The 21,405-nt window shown below is 35.9% G+C and overlaps 1 protein-coding gene across 1 annotated transcript; it reads left to right on the top strand.

The window, feature by feature from the left end:
* The first annotated feature begins 15,987 nt into the window (after nt 1-15,987).
* LOC144241576 (olfactory receptor 2T8-like) lies at nt 15,988-16,965 on the top strand. Its single transcript, XM_077776160.1, has one exon. It carries the CDS (start codon nt 16,027-16,029, stop codon nt 16,963-16,965), a length of 939 nt encoding a protein of 312 aa, XP_077632286.1. The 5' UTR covers nt 15,988-16,026.
* The last annotated feature ends 4,440 nt before the right edge of the window (nt 16,966-21,405 follow it).

Below are 21,405 nucleotides of genomic sequence, written 5' to 3'. Positions count from 1 at the left end.
GATTTATATTTCCCTGATAAGTGATGTTGAACATCTTGTCATGTCTATTGGTCACATTGATGTTTTCTTTGAAAAGGTGTTTATACACGTCTTCTTTCCATTTCTTCACTGGATTATTTGTTTTTGAGTGTTGAGTTTGTTAATTTCTTTATATATTTTGGATCCTATCCCTTTATCCGATATGTCATTTGCAAATATCTTCTCTCATTCCATCAGTTGCCTTTTAGTTTTGTTTATTGTTTCCTTTGCAGTGTAGAAGCGTTTTATCTTTATCAACTCCCAATAGTTCACTTTTGCTTTCATTTCCCTTGCCTTTGGAGATGTGTTAAGCAAGAAATTGTGGTGGCTGAGGTCAAAAATGTTGTTGTCTATTTTATCCTCTACGGTTTTGATGGTTTCCTGTCTCACATTTAGGTCTTTCATCTATTTTGAGTTTATTTTTATGTATGGTGTAGGAAGGTGGTTCAGTTTCCTTCTTCTGCATGGTGCTGTCTCATTCTCCCAGCACCTTTTGCTAAAGAGACTGTCTTTTTTTCCATTGAATACTTTTTCCTGCTTTGTCAAAGAATAGTTAGCAATACATTATTTTGGGTCTAATTATAGGATCTCTATTCAATTCCATCGGTCTATGTGTCTATTCTTGTGCCAGTACCATGCTGTCCTGATGATTACAGCTTTGTAGTAGGCTAAAGTCTGGGATTGTGAGGCCTCCCACTTTGGTTTCCTTTTACAACATAACTTTGTCTATTCAGGGCCTTTTGTGGTTCCATCCAATCTTTATGATTGTTTGTTCTAGCTTTGAGAAGAATGCCAGTGCAATTTTGATTGGGATTGCACCGACTGTGTAGTTTGCTTTAGGTAGTATTGACATTTTAACAATATGTGTTCTTCCAATCCATAAGCATGGAATGTTTTCCATTTCTTTGTGTCTTCAATTTCGTTCATAAGTTGTCTATAGATATTATCATACAGGTCTTTTACATCTTTGGTTAGGTTTGTTCTGAGCTATTTTATGGTTCTTGGTGCAATTATAAATGGGATTGATTCTCCAGGAAGCATTCCAGTGTCTCCTGTTACTTTTTTCTCCTCTAGGAGTTCAAAAAATAAAACCAAATTAATTTTGCAAAACCTTTTGGAAATATAATTTCCCTGTGGTAAAGGATGGCTTCCCAAATTGGTCCAAAGTAACTCTGTTTATATCAGTGTGCTAAAATGGAATAATGCTGAGTCACTAGGCGCCCTATTGTGGTTTTACTGCAGAAGGTGAAAATTAACTGGAATGATATTTGCTCTACTTATGCAATCAAACTACAAACCATGAAATTAATTGCATCTTCTGTGTTGTTGAATGCCTACGAAGTTTTCTTAAAAAGTTTCTAAAGGCACTGTCAGATAATTTGGAGTTGAGTAATTTATTCCAGATACTGTATAACCTGCATAACTTTTTTTTAAATCTTGAAGTTGTTTTTGTATAAGAAATCATTGTTAGAAACATTTGATAATGTACCAAGTAGTCTCTAATGACACTGTTCAGTACATTTTTATATTTTTTGTTACATCCCACTTTTGTAAATATCCTCAAAGAAGCCTGATAATAAAATGTATTTCCATATCAAAAAAATAAAAAAAATAAATGGGATTGATTTCTTGACTTCTCTTTTTGTTGCTTCATTATCAGTGTATAGAAATGCAGCTGATTTCTGTACATTGATTTTGTATCTTGTGACTTTGCTGAATTCATGCATACATTCTAGAAGCTTTTCGTTGTAGTCTTTCGGATTTCCATGTCGTCTGTGAAAAGTGAAAGTTTGACTTATTTGACAATTTGGATGCATTGTATTTCATTTTGTTGTCTAATTACTGAGATTAGAACTTCCAACACTATATTAAACAACAGTGGTGAGAGTGGACATCCCTACTCAGCACCTGATTACAGGGGGAAAGCTCTCCATTTTTCCCCATTTAAGATGATATTAGCTGTGTGCTGTTCATAAATGGCTTTTATGATACTGAGGTATGTTCCTTCTATCCTGACTTTCTTAAGGGTTTTTACTTAAAAAGATGCTGCATTTTGTCAAATGCTGTTTCTGCATCTTTTGACAGGATCATATGGTTCTTATCCTTTATTTTATTAATGTGATATATCACATTGATTGATTTGCGAATATTGAACCAGCCTGCAGTCCAGGAATGAATCTCATTTGACTGTGGTAAATAATTATTATAAGACATATATGTATATGATTATTAAATATAAATTGATAAATATGTAAATATATTTTGAATTCTATTTGCTAATATCTTGTTGAGAACTTTCGCATCAATGTTCATTAGGGATATTGGGCTGTAATTCTCCTTTTTAGTGGGGTCTCCAGCTTGTTTTGGAATCAAAGTAATGCTGGCTTCGTAAAATGAGTCCAGAAGCTTTCCTTCCATTTCAATATTTTTGAACAGCTTGAGAAGGATAGGTATTAAGTCTGCTTTAAATGTTTGGTAGAGTTCCGCTGGGAACCCTTCTGGCCCAGGACTCTTATTTATTGGGAGATTTTTGATAACTGATTCAATTTTGTTGTTGGTTATAGGTCTGTTCAAATTTCCTATTTCTTCCTGTTTGAGTTTTGGTAGTGTGTGGAATTTTTCCATTTCCTCCAGGTTGTCCAGTTTGTTGGCATATAATTTTTCATAGCATTCTCTGATAATTGGTTGTATTTCTGAGAGATTTGTGGTGATAAATCCATTTTCATCCATGATTTTGTCTATTTGGGTCCTCTCTCTTATCTATTTGAAAAGTCTGACTGTGGGGTTATCAATTTTGTATATTTTCTTCCAAAAAACTCACTCTTAGATTCATTGATCTGTTCTACTATTTTGTTTTTGGTTTTTTCCTTTTCTTTTCCTTTTTTTTTTTTTTTGGATTCCATATGGTTTATTTCTGCTCTAATATTTATTATTTCTCTTCTTCAAATATCAAAATATATATATATATTTGAATTTATTCTTTATTTGCCTGGTTTACCAATTCATTCTTCTGTAGGATTTTCTTTAACTTCCATGCATTTGGGGACTTTCCAAATTTTTTCTTGTTGATTTCAAGTTTCATAGCATTGTGATCAGAAAATATGCATGGCATGATCTCAATCCTTGTATATTTTTGAGGGTTATTTTGTAACACATATAAATATGTGTTACATATTTATCACATATTTATATGTGTGATATATCTTGGAGAATGTTCCATGTGCACTCGGAAAGAATGTCTATTCTACTGCTTTTGGATGAAAAGTTCTGAATACACCTGTTAATTCCATATGGTCCAGTGTATCATTCAAAGCCATTGATTTCTTCTTAATTTTCTGCCTAGATTATCTGTCTATTACTTTAAGTGGAATATTTGAGTCTCCTACACTTAGAGCATTCTTACCAATAAATTGATTATGTTTGTGATAAATTCATTTTTGTATTTGGGTCACTTCAAGTTGGGGGCATAAACATTTACAATTGTTAGCTCTTCTTGAAGGATAGAGTCCATAATTATGATATAATAGCCTTCTCCATCTCTTGTTACAGCCTTTAGTTTAAAATCTACTTTGTCTAATATAACTATGGATATTCAGACTTTCTTTTTGACTTCCAGTGGTATAATAGAATCTTATCCATCTCTCACTTTCAGTCTGAAGGTTTCTTCATGTCTAAAATGGATCTCTTGTAGACAGGATACAGATGGATCTTGTTTTTTACTCCATTCTGATACCCTAAGTCTTTTGATTGGAGCATTTAGTCCATTTACATTCTCAGTTACTATTGGGAAGATATGGATTCAGTGCCATTGTGTTATCTGTAGGTTTCATGCTTGTGGTGATGTCTCTGGCCCTTTGTAGCCTTTGCAGTGTTCCTCTCACAGAGTCCCCGTTAGGATCTCTTGTGAGACTGGTTTAGTGGTCATGAACTTCTTCAGTTTTTGTTTGTCTGGGAAAGCCTTTATCTCTCCTTCTATTCTGGATGGCAGCCCTACTGGATAAAGGATTCTTAGCTGTATATTTTTCCTATTCTACACATTGAATATTTCCTACCAGGAAATATGGCCTGCCAGATATCAGTGGACAGGTCTGCTTCTACCCTTATGTGTCTACCCTTGTAGGTTGAGGCCTATTTGTCGCTAGCTGCTTTCAGAATTCTCTCTTTATCTTTGCATTTTGCCAATTTCACTATGATATAACATGGAGAAGACCTATTCCTGTTAAATCTGAAGGGAGTTCTTTGTGCCTCCTGGACTTGGATGTCCATTTCCTTTCCTAGATTAGGGAAGTCCTCAGCTATAATTTGTTCAAGTAAACCTTCTGCCTCTTTTTCTCTCTTCTTGTTCTTCCAGAACTCCTATGATATGGATATTATTACATTTCATTGAATCACTCAGTTCTCTAATTCTCCTCCCATGGTCTAGTATTTTCTTATGTCTCTTTTTCTCGGCTTAATCATTTTCCATAATTCTATTTTCTGTTTCACTTAATTTCCCCTCTTCCTCCTCCATCCTTGCTATCATTGAATCTAGTTTATGTTGCACCTCATTCACAGCATTTATTAATTTGTTGTGAGTATTTGTTAGTTCCTTGATCTCTGCAGCAATAATTTCTCTGTCTTCTATGATTTTTTCAAGCTCAGCTATTAATTTTATGACAATTATTCTAAGTTCTTGCTCAGTTATATTGTTTATATCTGTTTTCAGAAATTCTCCTGCTGTCATTTATTCCTGGAATTTATTTTAAGGAGAATTCTTCTGTTTCATCATATTGGCTAGTTTTCTGTCCCTTATGTGTTTTAATAGCTTGTGATGAGTCCTGCACCTGTGAGCATTTCTATATTTAAAAGGGTTCTTACATTGTCCGGGTCCTGGTCCTTCAGGAGGTGTTTCTGGAGTGTGTTTCATGCTCTCTGTTGTAATTCTGGTTGCTTTATCTCTGAACTCTCAGTGGTAGTTTGGACCTTCCACCAAGTGTGCTTTGATTTTTTTGTGAAGTATCCCTGGGGGAAAAATTTTAAAAGGGAGGAGTGGTGAAATAGATTTCCCTATTTCATATGCATATTATCCTATGCAAAGAGAGAAATGACAGTGGCAGTGAGAAGAAAAATAAAAAATTGACTAGGCAAAGAATCAGAGAAACTATAAGGCTTGGTTCAGAGAGAGAAAAAAAATAAGGAAGGAGATACAGAAGAGGTGTAAAAATAATAGATTAGAGGTGTCTGCTTAAATACACCAAAAACCAGAATAACCAGACTAGAGAAGGGAAGAAGTAAGAGGCAGAAAAGGAAGAAACACACACACACACACCACACATACCAGACAAACATAAACACATAAAATAAGAATTGACCAAGAATCAAATCAGAGAATGCAAAACCACTAGGCCAATATTTGATGATGCCTTGGAACTGGTGGCTGCACTGGTCTGGAGCAGGGACTGTCTGCTTTGGTCAGTGTAAATCTTGCGTCTGTTAGATATGCAGTTACCACAGAGGGGCAGGAGTTGGTGTAGGCAGGTCCTGCCTCCACTGTAGGCCTGTTGTCTGTTCTCTGAATCCCCACCTTGTTGGTGATGGGGAGAAAAATGGCCATACCCAGTCTCTCTTCCCTAGACCAGCGCTCCAAACCACTCTGTTCAGGCCATTTTCACAGTGCCACGTGGGTGCAAGAAGGCCAGTTTTTTTCTGCTCCACAGTCCCCTACGCTTCTCAAGTGCTTGGCTGGGATTCAAACCCCGATGTCTTAAAGGATCCTACTCTGCCTGCCCTGGTCCCAGGAAAGTGCCACTACCCAGCTTGCCAAAAAAGGGCCTCTGACTCCTCACAGTGCCAAGCAAGTATGAGTGGGCTACTATGTCCTGCTCCGCTGTCTAACATACCTCCCAGGCTCTTGGCTTGGACTTAAACCCTGATGTCTTAAAGGATCCCACTCAGCAAGCCCCAGCTCTGGGGTACTGTCAGCACTGGCCAAGAAAGGGTCTCTGGCCAATGAGGGCCTGCAGGGTCTTTTGTCCTTGGAATGGATATTTGCCTTCTTCCCACAGCACTCAAGGGAGTGGACGTCTCTCTCTCTCTGACTGTGCCTGAGAGCTAGCTAAGGAGCCTGAGCCTGGCTCCTCTCTTCTCCAGGTGCACAAACAGGGCTGAGAAAGCCTGACAGTTAGAAATTGGTTCTTTCTGTTTTTTTTTTTTTTTCCATTTCCTGATCCATGGTTTTTCTCTTGTCCAAATACAATCTTACACTTCCACACTCTCTCTTTCCCTTCCTTTTGTCTCTCCACAGAAGGGGATCCCACCCCAGCATGCCTAAACCACCCATTTTATCTCTCCCAGTTTGCAATCATGCAATGGCCCATCAAGTTGTCCCCTTGGGGCCCTAGAGATGTTGTTGTCACTCTGTAGCCTGGATTCTGGGAATTCCAAGTCTTCAGGCCTCAACACTGCTTTGTCTGAGGGATGAGAGAACTTCGGGTCCCCCTACTTCTATGCCATGTTGGCTCCTTCCTCCAGGAGGACACCTTTTGGATGAGCACTAGGTGTTTTATGTAAGTGATGAATCACTAAATTCTGTTCCTGAAATCTTTATTACAAAATAAGTTAACTAACTTGGGTTCAAATTTTAAAATGCAAGTTATATATGATGAATTATTTTAGTTTTTCCCATGTTTTTAAAGCTATCCCACCATTGCATTTATTTTATCAGACTGCACTTATTGGAGCACTTTTTCTGTCCATATATCATTGTTATAAATGTTATATCAAATCTAAAACCAGGTAAACTACACCAAATACACATGTTATACAAGTGTCAGACGCTTAACCGACTGAGCCACCCAGGCACCCCGACACTAACACTCTTAAGCTGAGATATATGTGCAGCCACAAGACTATTGCTAAACTTATACAACTAACTAAGATAAAGACTTGAGGGTGAAAATCTGATGAAAGTTATCATAAAAAATACATTCTTGTCTTCCATTTTGAATCAATATTCAGTCCTATAATTTATCCAATGAAAAGTCACCAAGTCGCCTTGAAGAATGGTCCAACAATGCCACAATAATTGTATGTGGGCACTATATATCAATCCTTCTCCAAAGAAACTTGCATCTACATACCAGAGTGGATATATCAGCTCAAGCTTGCATGAAAACATATCATAGATTAGGTAAATTAAACATCAGATATTTATTTTCTTAATTTCTGGAGGCTAGAAAGTCTAAGATCAAGCTATAGGCCAATTTGGCTCCCAGTGAGACCTTTCTTCTTCATTTACAGATATCTGCCTTCCATGTCCTTTCATCACTGAGAAGAGAAAGATGATGAGTACTCTCTCATAAGCACACTAAATGTTACATCAAGGCCATGCCCATATGAACTACCTTACCCTGAATTATTTCTGTAACAGTCTTACCCCAAATCCTTCTACATGTGTAGTTAGGGTATCCAATATAGAAATTTGGGAGGGTGCAATTTAGTCTAGGCTATAGATCAAGGGCACCCTAGGGAAAGCAAATTTTGGGAGCTGTTGGCTACAGACACAACAGAAAACTGTTTTATAATGGAGTGCACTTCTCACAGCTGATAAGTTCTCATTACAAATTGAGAAAACTGTGCTATACATTACATCTGCTTTTGCTTTTTAAAAAAATATTTTGTTTTTTTCTTAAAGAGTTTATTGTCAAGTTGGTTTACATATAACACCCAATGTTCAACCCAACAAGTGCCCTCCCCCATACCCATCACCCCACTTCCTCTTTCTCCAACTCCCATCAGCCCTCAGTTTGTTCTCAGCATTCAAGAGTCTCTCATGGTTTGCCTCTCTCCTTCTTCCCCACTATTTCCCCCCTTCTTCTCCCCCATGGTCCTCCGTCAAGTTCCTCCTAATCCTCCTATACGTGCAAACATATGATATTTGTCCTTCTCTGCCTGACTTATTTCGCTCAGCATTACACCCTCAAGGTCCATCCAGGTTGCTACACATGGCCAGATTTCATTCTTTCTCATTGCCATGTAGTATTCCATCGTATAGATAAACCACATCTTCTTGATCCACTCATCAATTGATGGACACTTAGGTTCTTTCCATGTTTTGGCTATTGTTGGAAGTGCTGCTGTGAACATTGGGGTACATGTGCCCTATGCATCAGCACTCCTGTATCCCTGGGGTAAATTCCTAGCAGTGCTAGTGCTGGGTAATAGGGGAGTTCTATTGTTAATCTTTTGAGGAACCTCCATACTTTTTCCAGAGAAGTTGCACCAGCTTACATTCCCACCAACAGTATAGGAGGGTGCCCATTTCTCCACATCCTCGCAAGCCTCTAGAGTCTTCTGATTTGTTCGTTTTAGCCACACTGACTGACGTGAGGTGGTATCTCAGTGTGGTTTTGATTTGTATTTCCCTGATGAGGAGGGATGCTGAGCATCGTTTCATGTGTCTGTTGGCCATCTGGATGTCCTCTTTGGAGAAGTGTCTGTTCATGTCTTCTGCCCATTTCTTCACTGGATTGTTTGTTTTTCGGGTGTGGAGTTTGGGGAGTTCCTTATAGATTTTGTATACTAGCCCTTTATCTGATATGTCATTTGCAACTATCTTTTCCCATTCTGTCAATTTCCTATTAGTTTTATTGATTGTTTCCTTTGCTGTGCAGAAGCTTTTAATCTTGATGAGGTACCAGTAGTTCATTTTTGCTCTTGATTCCCTTGACTTTGGGGATGTGTCAAGTAAGAAATTGCTGCAGTTGAGGTCAAGGAGATTTTTCCTGCTTTCTCTTCTAAGGTTTTGATGGTTTCCTGCCTCACATTTCCTTTATCCATTTTGANGGAAACTAATTTGACAATAAACTATTAAAAAAAAAAAAAGGATATTCTTTCCTGCTTTGTCAAAGATTAGTTGGATGTATATCTTTGGGTCCAGCTCTGAGTTCTCAATTCTATTCCATTGGTCTATGTGTCTATTTTTGTGTCAATACCATACTGTCTTGATGATGACAGCTTTGTAGTAGAGGCTAAAGTCTGGGATAGTGATGCCTCCCGTTTTGGTTTTCTTCTTCAATAGTACTTTGGCTATTCAGGGTCTTTTGTGGTTCCACACAAATTTTAGGATTTTTTTTCTAGTTTTGAAAAGATTGCTGGTGCAATTTTGATTGGGAATGCATTAAATGTATAGATTGCTTTGGGTAGTAATGACATTTTAACAATATTGATTCCTCGGACCCATGACCATGGAATGTTTTTCCATTTCTTTGTGTCTTCTTCAATTTCGTTCATAAGTTTTCTATAGTTTTCATCATACAGATCTCCTATATCTTTGGTTAGGTTTATTCCTTGATATTTTATGGAATTTTGTGCATTTGTGAATGGGATCCCTTTCTTGATTTCTGTTTATGTTTCTTCATTGTTGGTGTATAAAAATGCAACCGATTTCTCAAATTAACAAAAGAAAGATAAAAACCATATGATCCTGTCGATAGATGCAGAAAAAGCATTTGACAAAACACGGCATCATTTCTTAATAAAGACCCTCAAGAAAGTCGGGATAGAAGGAACTTACTTCAACATCATAAAAGCCATCTATGAGAAGCCCTCAGCTAACATTATCCTCAATAGGAAAAACTGAGAGCTTTCCCCCCTGAGATCAGGAACACGACAGGGATGTCCACTCTCACCACTGTTGTTTAACATAGTGCTGGAAGTCATAGCATCAGCAATCAGACAACGAATAGAAATAAAAGGCATCAGAATTGGCAAAGAAGAAGTCAAACTTTCACTTTTCACAGACGACATGATACTCTACATAGAAAACCCGACAAATTCCACCAGAAGCCTACTAGAACTGATCTATGAATTTAGCAAAGTTGCAGAGTACAAAATCAACGTACAAAAGTATTTTATTTTTAAGTAATTCTCATACCCAATATGAGGCTCAAATTCAAAACTCCAAGATCAGGAGTTGCATGCTCTACTCAATGAGCCTGCCGGGTACCTCTACTTTTGCTCCTTTGGATAGAATTCCAAGTTCCTGGTTCAGGACCAATGCTTTTATCAGAGACATATTAACAGTTCTTCTAAACCAAAACTTAGGCCAGCCAATAGATGTTTTGAGCTTCTTGTACCAGCATACTCCTTGTGGGAAAATTCCAAAATACTTTGTATCTTATACTGGAAGAAAACCATATTTTTATTAAACTTGTCATTCTTGCTAGGAGTCTCTGTGCACACCAACCACACGATCCACTTGCTATATGCAGGAACACTGTGTGAATGATAACAAATGGACTCTTCCATTTTGACTTCTGATTGAGTGTAACTCATGGAGTATGAACTTTACTATTCTGTGCCCCCATATTCCCTTTCCCCTTTCAGGACTTACTTACTCCTCAATTGTTAGGAGTGCTTGTCAGACACCCTCAGCTAAGTCCCTCTCAAGGAATTGTTCTTATTTGAAGAATATATCCCAAGATCATACCCCCTTCCTGGGGGCAGACCACACATCCTATCAATGCCCTTGTTGAGACCTAAAAGGAACCACTTTCCCTATAGCAGGACCACTTAAAAGGAACATGTTAGAACTCTTCCTGGGGTAGCTGAGAACTTTGTTATAACTGCAACACAGCTCAACATCAACCTGTGGCCATTTCTGCTTCCTTCATTCTTAGGGACTTATTTCTAAGGAACTCCACAATAAATTTCCTGCATACTCATCTCTGTCTCAGAATCTGTTTCCCAAGAATCATGAAGTCCCTCCCTTGGATGAGTAGGACAACAACAGAATGATGCAATTTTATTTGCTTCTCTCATGCCTGTCTGTGGCTTCTTGGCTCTGCTCTCTGGCCAGGTCTGAGCACTTGTTAGATGGACTTTTCCATACACTCTTTTTGTGATGCCTGGAAATTACTCTATCCTCACATTTCTTCAGGAGGAGGGATGGACAAAATACCCTGTTCTTGTTAAAATGAAGGTCTGGTTAAAAATTTCTTGGTTTATTTAAGTTATGCCCACATTTGTAAAAATAATCAAATTGATCTCAATAGGATACAGATTCACTGTAATTTCAGTTTTCTAATGGAGTTTTGAGTGGTAAGTCCTCCTTATTTTTGCCAGAGAAGTTCTCTGATGTTCATTCTCATTCACTCTGGGAACCCACACAGCGTTTGGTCTACATTGCACAAAGTCTACTCAACATGCAAATTCAGAAGCATATCTAAAATCTATGGTGTGTTCTCTTTCTAAAGAAATAAAATAATTACTATAGCTAACCTGATTAAGCAAGTATAAATATTACAATTTTACAGAGGTGGCTTTTCCCATCAACTATTCCATGATGCATAAATTACATATATAGTATATGTAATGTATATGTAATTATAAAATATATGTATATAATTATATACGTATTTAATGTGTGTATAATTATGTATATACATATATGTATATGTATATAATTTAATAGATATGGAATGTAATGCTTACATTTACTCTTATAAAAACCAAGGTCACAAAAGGGGTAAAAATGAATCTAAGAATAAATTTTTGCCCAGAAACTGAAAATACAAACCACAGACATTGATAAAATCATGTAAAAGTAACCCAGATAGAATCAAATTGCAAAGTGTTTGGCATAACAAATGCAATCTGCTATAGCTGTTGTTTCTATTATTCTAATATTTAGATACAAAGAATCATATAAGCTCCAAAATAAAATAATATAAGTATAAAAATTGAATCTTATGAAACAGTGTTTCTGTCAAATTAAGTTCAAAAAGGAAAGAAAAACTGAATTTTAAAAGCATTTCATCATTTTTTCTTTTTCAAGTTTTTATTTACATTCCAATTAACTAACATGTAGTCTACTAGTCATTTCATACATAGAATTTAGTGCTTCTTCACCACCTACATATAACATCCAGTGCTCATCGCAAGAAGTGCCCTCCTTAATACCCATCACCCAGTTAACCCACCCCCTTGCCCACCTCCCCGATGGCAACCCTTAGTTTGTTCTCTATATTTAAGAGTCTGTTTAGTTTGCCTCTACCTTTCCGCTTCTTGTTCATCTGTTTTGTTTCTTAAATTCCACTTATGCAGTTCATCATTTTAATTACTCTGACAAACTCTTTAATCTTTCTTCCTTATCAAAATTTAGAAAAGTAATGCCAGAGTCAGACAAATTTACTCTTTAATGTATTTTTAAGTCATCACCCCTTTCCAAGATCATTTATGTACATTTACTTTTCTTTGCGAAAGTTTCTGTCTTATATTAATGAATCACAGCTTTCTGAAAGGGTCAAATAAAGTATAGTTCAGTTCTGAAAATCTCTCAAGTCCTTTAAAAGTGAACACAATTGGCATCCAAAGAGTGAAACCTATGCAGCACTAGCATATTAATAAGAAAGTATTTTTAGCAAAAGATGTCAAGAGGCCACACCCCTTAATAGGTTACTGTAGACACTGATATTAGCAACTTTGCTGTGAGACTAGAAGAGGTGTTTCAGGATGATGTTGCTCAACTGAGATGCAGATCTACCCTGTGGCATGACATCATTTTTATGTGAGTAGGTCACACTGATCTCTTAATATTTAATAATCTGTTTATGAAGTTTGAACTTCAGAATATCTGCAGTAATACCACACCTTCTATACAGTTTTACATTTAAAATCCACTCTGTTATCTTATCTATTCTACAATCTGAAGAACTAAAATGAATACTAGCTTAATCAGACTAAAATTCTTGTCCTAACTTGTCAATTAAGTCAAATAAATCATTTAGTTGTTACTATTTTATTTTGTCCAGAAAGGGTTGACTAATCTCAGTATTCTGGGGAAGAAGATTTATAATTTTAATAATAAATGATGGCAATAGGGATCAAAAAAATATAGAAGGGAAAACTTCAGACAGCTCTTAAATACTGTATGATTACTCGATGAGAAAAAGGAGAGGACAAATCTGTGCCTTCTAATAACATCGTAAAAGAGATGAATTTGTGATTTAAAGTAAAGACATGAAAATTTTAGCTCTACTATAAGTGACATTCTATGGAAACAGATGAAAAGAAAAAATCTCTAATGTTCTCAAGCCACAGTGAAGATGAAAAGGAAAATATTTATTATTCGAAGTATTAAGTTTTTATATTCCTCTGCTAGTCAATATTGAATTTTCATTATTATATGGAACCATTGTAGATATTTTACTTGCAAGATAAGTTAATTCCTCATTTTAAGTTTCCGTTGCACTTTGTATCCTTAGACAATATTGTTAGAACTTATCCTTTAGAATCTTGTTTCTGTGGGTTTGCAAACATTCCAATTAGTGGAAAATAGTCTTTCATTGTGTAAAGTGAAAAGATAGGTAGGAACTTTCAATTCAACAAATAATTATATATTATCATATCTCAGGAAAATATAAATATCTTCCACTCTTCTTATGTAATTGACACATTATGTTTATTTTTCCATTAAATAATCTAAACACTATGAACACTTTAACTAGTCAATAAGATTATGATGACTGTTTACACATGTATTTCACCTAAAGAGAAAGTGCAGATTTATCATTTATATCTTTTGAAAAGCAAATACTTAATTACTTCATATGCAATAATCACTTAACCACAAGTAGAAACATTATAATAAGAAAATGCATTTTAAAATCTGGAAATGCATGTAAGTTGTAAATATTCCCTAAAACAACACACATTTATCTTGCATGATGTAAGCAAAAAATTTAGTGTAAATTACTATATTTTATGCTATATATACGCTTACCTATTAAAAATAACCAATAATGAGCATCTATTACCAAAAATCCCATTAAATAGTTACTTAAGAATACAACTGGAGTGGGGGGTGCCTGGGTGGCTTAGTCGGTTAAGCGTCCGACTTTCGCTTAGGTCATGATCTCACGGTTCGTGGGTTCGAGCCCCGCGTCGGGCTCTGTGCTGACTGCCAGCTCAGAGCCTGGAGCCTGTTTCAGAGTCTGTGACTCCCTCTCTCTCTGACCCTCCCCTGCTCACGCTGTCTCTCTCTCTCTCTCTCTCTCCTAGAAATAAATAAAAATATTTAAAAAGAAAAGAATATAACTGGAGTGAAAGCAACACAAATGTCTATAGATGGAATGAGAAAATAAGTAAAATATAGTATAATATAGTATATTCCTACAAAGGAATATTATTCAGCCTTAAAATTGAAGAATATTCTGACACATGTTACAACATGAATGAATGTTGAAGACATTATGTTGTATAAAATAAACACACACACAATACTGTATGACTCCACTTATGTGAAGTACATAGATACCTCAAATATACAGAGACAGCAAATACAATGGTGTTTGCCAGAGGCTTGTGGGGAAAGGAAAGAAAGTTATTATATAATGGATACAAGAATTTCAGTTTAAGAATATGAAAAGTTTCCAGGGGATTAATATTGGTAACAATTGTACAACAATGTAAAAATATTTAATGCCACTGTGATGACAGTACACTCAAAAATAAGTAAGAGAGTAGCAAAAACTTAAGAAACTTGTCCAACACCCTACAGTTGGTAATAAGTTACCTCCTGATTTTTAAATAGCTTTAAAGTTCTGTCAATCTTCAACAATAGGGGGAGGGAAATAGTGAAAAGTAAGAAGGCCACGAGCCAAGGAAATGAATAGAAATGTTTTGACATTCTTCAGGAAAGTGATATAATTAGAGATTTCAGTTAGTTACTAAGGGTACAGACTGTATATTAGAATTATGAGGATATACAGATTACAGAAATTTGGCAAATGCAAAACAGTTGACAACAAGGAAATGTATTTTCATCATATTTAATTTTGAAATAACCAACTAAAATGGTAAATTAGTATACTACTAGTACAGTAATGATGCTCAAGAACTGGAGTTAGGGATTGAGGAAGCCTTTTGCACTGCATTTCTTCATGCTGAATGACATTCAAGTAGGGGATGCCTATGTAAAGTGGAGGCAAAAGGACTGTCCATGGAAGAGGTGGACTCCTGCTATATAAATTCACTGAATTATACCATACCTTTGAGAAATAATGGGTATACCCATGTTGGAGCTATGGTTTTATTTATTCAACAAACTAGATCAGATCAGAGACAAAAATACCTTTAAAGATGTAGATTATTTTTGACCTGAAGAAGAAATTAATTTACTTCTGTAATTGGATGAAGAATTCAGAATTTTTGTTGTCTCTTCTTTACCCGATAAAATTGTGTTTCCATGACTTTGAAAGGAAACATTATCATTATACAAAGTGCTTTTCTTTGGTTAATGAAATTCTGCATTTAGTATTACAGTGTCACACTGACGGAAATATTCTAAGGTCATTACTGTTTCAGTGTGTAACTCAGTAAAATTAAACTAAATGTGCTAACAATTCCAAATTAAGTTATGTGCCTTCTGCAGACTCAGTACTTTGGCTCCTAGACATGAAAATATAAACTCTCTCTCTCTCTCTCTGGAAAAAATAATACCTTTCTGAATTAAATACTATCAAGAAAGATGATATGATTTGGACAGGTTTCAGTAAATATTGATGTTTTATATGTGCGACTCCTGTATAAAGGACCTGGCTTTTATATAATAAAACACATTTATTTAACTCAGCTTCTAAGAATATTGACTAAACATGATATAAAGCAAGGCACAATTATAGATTACAAATTATGTGAATAATGTTCACTTATGTTGGTGTCATGTGGCGCTAACGACACACCATATTCTTGTAATTTATCAAAAGGATTATTAATTGTGCCCATTAATCAATAACAAAAATGGAAATACTTATTTTGAAAACTTTGAAAGTGAGAAAAGTGGGGGGAAAGTTGTAATTAATTTTATGTCTATGTTAAACTATTTTGAAAATGGCAAATAAAAGATTTGAAAAAGGTTCTATCATTTTCAGTCATGTAATTATCAATCAATATGTAATTCAAATAGAGTACTGTGAGTGATCTCTGTCATCTATTTCTTCCTTTCCAGTATCACTACTGTTTGAAACGATGAAAAACGGAAACACCACCTCATATTTTATTCTTCTAGGACTCTTTAACCACACAGAAGCCCAACTATTTCTCTTTGTGATGGTTCTGACAACTGCCTTTGCCTCTCTAGTGGGCAATGCCCTCATGATTCTCCTGATTCACCAGGATGCCCGGCTCCACACGCCCATGTACTTCCTACTGAGCCAACTCTCCCTCATGGACATGATACTGGTATCCACCATTGTGCCCAAAATGGCTGCTGACTATTTGACTGGAAAGAAGTCCATCTCCCTTGCTGGCTGTGGGCTGCAGATATTCTTCTTCCTGACTTTAGAAGGGGGTGAGTGTTTCCTCTTAGCAGCCATGTCTTACGACCGGTATGTGGCTGTTTGCCACCCACTGAGATACCCTGTTCTCATGAACTGGCAATTATGCCTGAGAATGACTGTGGGGTCTTGGTTCCTGGGGGCAGCTGATGGGCTCATGCAAGCTGCTACTACTCTGAGTTTTCCATTTTGTGATGCTCATGAGATCAATCATTTCTTTTGTGAGGCCCCTAGTCTGTTGCCTTTGGCTTGTGCTGACACTTTTGTCTTTGAGTATGTAATGTACGTATGCTGTGTGTTAATGCTCTTGGTCCCATTTTCTTTCATCCTGATTTCGTATAGTCTCATCCTTGCTTCAGTTCTCCAGATGCGTTCCAGAGAAGTCTGCAAAAAGGCTTTTGCCACCTGCTCCTCACATCTCTCTGTGGTAGGACTCTTTTATGGAGCTGCCATTTTTACCTATATGAAACCCAAATCCTACAGGTCAGCTAACCATGATAAAGTAGTGTCAGTGTTCTATACTATCTTCACCCCTGCGCTTAACCCCCTCATCTATAGTCTAAGGAATAGTGAAGTCAAGGGAGCCCTAAGAAAGAATATGGGTCAGTGTTCTGCCTTAAGTCATGATTAAAATTACATTGACTTCCTTCCAATTTAAAGTCTGTACAAAGTGGTTTTGTGGGATTTCCTAGAAAAAAATACATATGCATTATATCTATGTTATTACTATTTTTCTTTGAAATGCAGATAGACCTCTGTTGTTTGGATCTTTTGCTAAGTTGTCCTGAACACAGCAAATTGTGGATTGTTAAAAATCTGTTAATCAAAAATAATTAAAATGTTTTTACATCACACCACTCAATAAACACACCACCCAATAAGTTCAAAGAATGAACTAAGTAACTAAACAATTTTAAACATAAATTGTTAATTTCTTTCAAATTGTGGTTTAACTTACAAACGTTAGAATGCTGACAGCTGAAGCTTACCATTCAACCAGTGTCAACAGCTTGGACTTAACTTTCCGCACTCGCAAAAGACAATTCTCCCCAGAGCAGAAGTGTTTTTCATTCTCTTTTCCAGTAAAATCACTCAACCAAGATACTACTATTAGTCACATTTGTATCTTTATGCTATAGTTTGGCCTATTCTAGAATTTTGCTTCAAAGAAAATATAAAATAGGTATATTTTTATATCTTGTGTCATTTTCTCAATATGTTTTTAAAGATTCTGTCACAATTTTAGGTTTATCACCTGTTTCCTTTTTGGTTCCTGATTAATATTCCCATCTCTGAATCAAATACTCTTTGTTTACCTACTACTTTGATGATGAATATTGGGATATTTTCCGTCGGGAACTGTTATGGCTAAAATAGTTTTAACATTCTTTCTGTGATTCACGTGTTTTTATTTCATTTGGTAGATGTATGACTAATTTTTTACTGAACAGTGTAACAGTAACACTGTTTGTTTAATTTTCCATGGCCACCAGCAAATCTCAAGAGTACTACTGGTTCCAATTGGCAGCATTTCTGGGTAATGTCAACTTTTTTCGCTTTAGCTATTGTAGCATGGATATACTTACTCATGTTGGTTTTATTTTGTATCTCTCTAATGATTAATGTTTCTGAGGATGTTTTTATTACCTCATGGCCTATGTGCTTATCTTCCTTTGTGAACTATCAATTTTCATTTTTTGGGGAAAATATCTAGATGCTTCCATAGCAAAAACAAGGTGGTGGTTTTGTAGCAAACAATATATAATGTTCATAGAGTTATTTGGAATTTTTGAAGTTAATTATATTTGGGCTACTTGTTACTATGTGTTTCTAACAAGTATGCTTTAATTCCATTTTCAAAGGTTAATTATTTTCATTAAAGTGGTATTTAGGTAATACATTTCTTTCTTAATGTCCATTGGGTTTGAGGTATAGGCTTATTTGTTACTTTGTTTTAATTATGCATCATAACACAATATTTCATTTCTATTGGTGTTATCATGTCTTGAAAATCTGATATATTTTTTCTGTAGTAGGTAATTTTTGTCTAAAGAACAACCATAAAAAAATAAATTACAGAATTTATGGTTCTGGTGTTTTTTTTCAGGGTATATTTCTTGCTTTTTCTGGTAAATGGTTATATACTTATAATGATTTTCAGCCAAGAAATTTGACACCTTTGAAGACGTTGTTGTTTTTGCAGAGAAAATCATTATAAATATATACGTATATTAATACATCTCTATATTTACAAATTCACATTTAGGTATTCTCCAAAGACTTAACAGTCAACTGTGAAATGTACTTTAAGACAATAGCTTAAAATAAGAAGTTTAGAAATTAATTTTGTATTTTTTTATCTTTGCCATTTTAGTTTAATATGAATCCTATTTTTCAGGACTCTTTTTCTTTTATTTCCCAATTTTTATCTAAATTCCACTTAGTTTGTACATAATGTAATATTGATTTCAGGTGTAGAATTTAGTAATTTATCACTTATGACATCCAGTCCTCACCACAAGTGCCCTCCTTAATGCCCACCACCCATTTAGCCCATCCCCCATCCCTACCCCTCCAGCAACTCTCAATTTGTTCTCTATAGTTAAGAGTCTCTTGGGGGCACCTGGGCTGTTCAGTTGGTTGAGCATCTGACTCTTGATTTTGTCTGAGGTCATGATTCCATGGTTATGGAATCGAGCCCCGCATCATGTCTGGACTGAACACGGAGCCTGCTTAAGATTCTCACTTTCACTGCTTGCCTGTCCCCTTACTAGCACTCTCTCTCTCTCGCTCTCTAAAACTAAAAAGATTTTTAAACGTCTCTTATGGTCTGTTTCCCTTCCCCCCCTTACCCTGTGTTTATCTGCTTTGTTTCTTAAATTCAACATATGACTGTATATATATATGGTATCAATAGCACTAACTGTAACACGTTCCTTGTGTGGCATATACCCTGAAGACATAAAACACTATAGAATGGACCTAAAGCTGTCTCATGATGTCCTTATTTCTGAAATTTGTTTGGCAAGGATGAAGTAAATTGTGGACACTTCATTTTCTCCAACTCTCTAATTTTCTGAATATGGAAAAAAAATACTTTTTCCTGAAACCCTAGGGGATTTAGTGGAAATTAATAGCTGAAACTATTACAGTCTCTAAGGTTATATTACTATTATAAATTTTATTATTTATTATGAAAGCTAGCAAACCACATAATACTACAAGCAATAGAATTAATTCTACTATTCTGCTACTCATTATCATTTAACTATTTGTAAACATTTGCTGGAAAAAATTGTTCGTCCATAGTTATCACTTTTGTGTGATAAATAAAATGGTGATTTATTTATTTGAATTTTACTGTTTTTATTCAGGTGATCACATTCACAATAATTATTAAATAGGACCATATTTTACTCTTCTATGATAAATATTTATTTACCTTTCAAATGACTGATAGAATTTAAAACAATGTGACACACAGGATAATATTCACCACTCTTATGTAGCAAATCACCCATATTTGATGATGACTTTTAGAAGGAACCAGTAGTGTAAAATATAGTCCTGGTCCATGTCACCATCACTGACCTACCACTGATGGTGACCTACCACTATCACTATCACTGATGAGATGTAACAGTAACCACAGGTTCACTCATCAGCAGGCCAGGCCAAGTGTGAGAAGGCCAAAAATGTCCTCAAGAAAAGTTAGTTCTTACCACTAATAGGGCTTTTGTAAGCTTTTGTTTATGTGTGAATACATGGCACAGAAGTTTCCTTAGATAATGGGCAATCTTACTAGAGGAGGTGAACAAAGTTATAGTTCTCTCTATTGCTTATTGTTGCTCAGTTATTTTATTTTAATATAATTATTTGTAAAATTGGTTGCAATAAAACACCCAGTATTCATCCCAACAGGTGCCCTCTTCAATGATTATCACCCATTTCCCCCTCTTCCCCACCCCCATCGCCCTCAGTTTCTTAGTCTTTAAGAATCTCTTGTGGTTTGCCTACCTCCTTCTCTGTAACTTATTTTCCCCTTCCCTTCCCCCATGGTCTTTGGTTAAGTTTCACAAGATCCACTTATGAGTGAAAACATATGGTATCTGTCTTTCTCTGTCTGACTTCTTTCACTTAGCATAATACCTTCCCCTTCCTTCAACATTGCTACAAATAGCCAGATTTCATTCTTTCTCATTGCCATGTAGTATTCCATTATATATATAAATCACATCTTCTTGATCCATTCATCCGTTGATGGACACTTAGGCTCTTTCCATGCTTCGGCTATTATTGAGAGTGCTGCTATGAACATTGGGGTACATGTGCCCCTATGCATCAGCACTCCTGTATTCCTAGGATAAAGTCATACAGGAGTTCTATTGTTAATTTTTTGAGGAACCTCCACACTGTTTTCGAGAACTGCTACACCAGTTTACATTTCACCAACAATGTAGGAGGGTGCTCACTTCTCCACATCCTCACATCCTATAGTCTCCTGATTTGCTGATTTGAGCCACTCTGACTGGCATGAGGTGGTATCTCAGGGTGGTTTTAATTTATATTTCCTTGATGATGAGTGACATTGAGCATCGTTTCATGTGTCTGTTGGCCATCTGCATGTCCTCTTTGGAGAAGTGTCTATTCATGTCTGATACCCATTTATCAGCTAGATTATTTGTTTTTCGGGTGTGGAGGTTGGTGAGTTTCTTATAGATTTTGGATACTAGCCCTTTATCTGATTTGTCAATTGGAACTATCTTTCCCCATTCCATCGCTTGCCATTTAGTTTTGATGATTGCTTCCTTTGCCATGCAGAAGCTTTTTATCTTGATGAGGTACCAATAGTTAATTTTTGCCTTTACTTCCACTGTGTTTGGAGATGTGTAGAGTAAGAAATTGCTGTGGCTGATGTCAATGAGGTTGTTTTCTACTTCCTCCTCTAGGGTTTTGATGGTTTCCTCTCTCACTTTTAGGTCTTTCATCCATTTTGAGTTTATTTTTGTGTATGGTGTAAGAAAGTGATTTAGTTTCATTTTTCTGCATGTTGCTGTTCAGTTTTCCCAGT

Source organism: Crocuta crocuta, unplaced genomic scaffold, assembly GCF_008692635.1.
Source record: "Crocuta crocuta isolate KB4526 unplaced genomic scaffold, BGI_CrCroc_1.0 scaffold441, whole genome shotgun sequence".
Lineage (NCBI taxonomy): Eukaryota > Metazoa > Chordata > Mammalia > Carnivora > Hyaenidae > Crocuta > Crocuta crocuta.
Note: the sequence above shows the minus strand (reverse complement) of the source record. Positions and strands in the feature narration are given on the sequence as shown.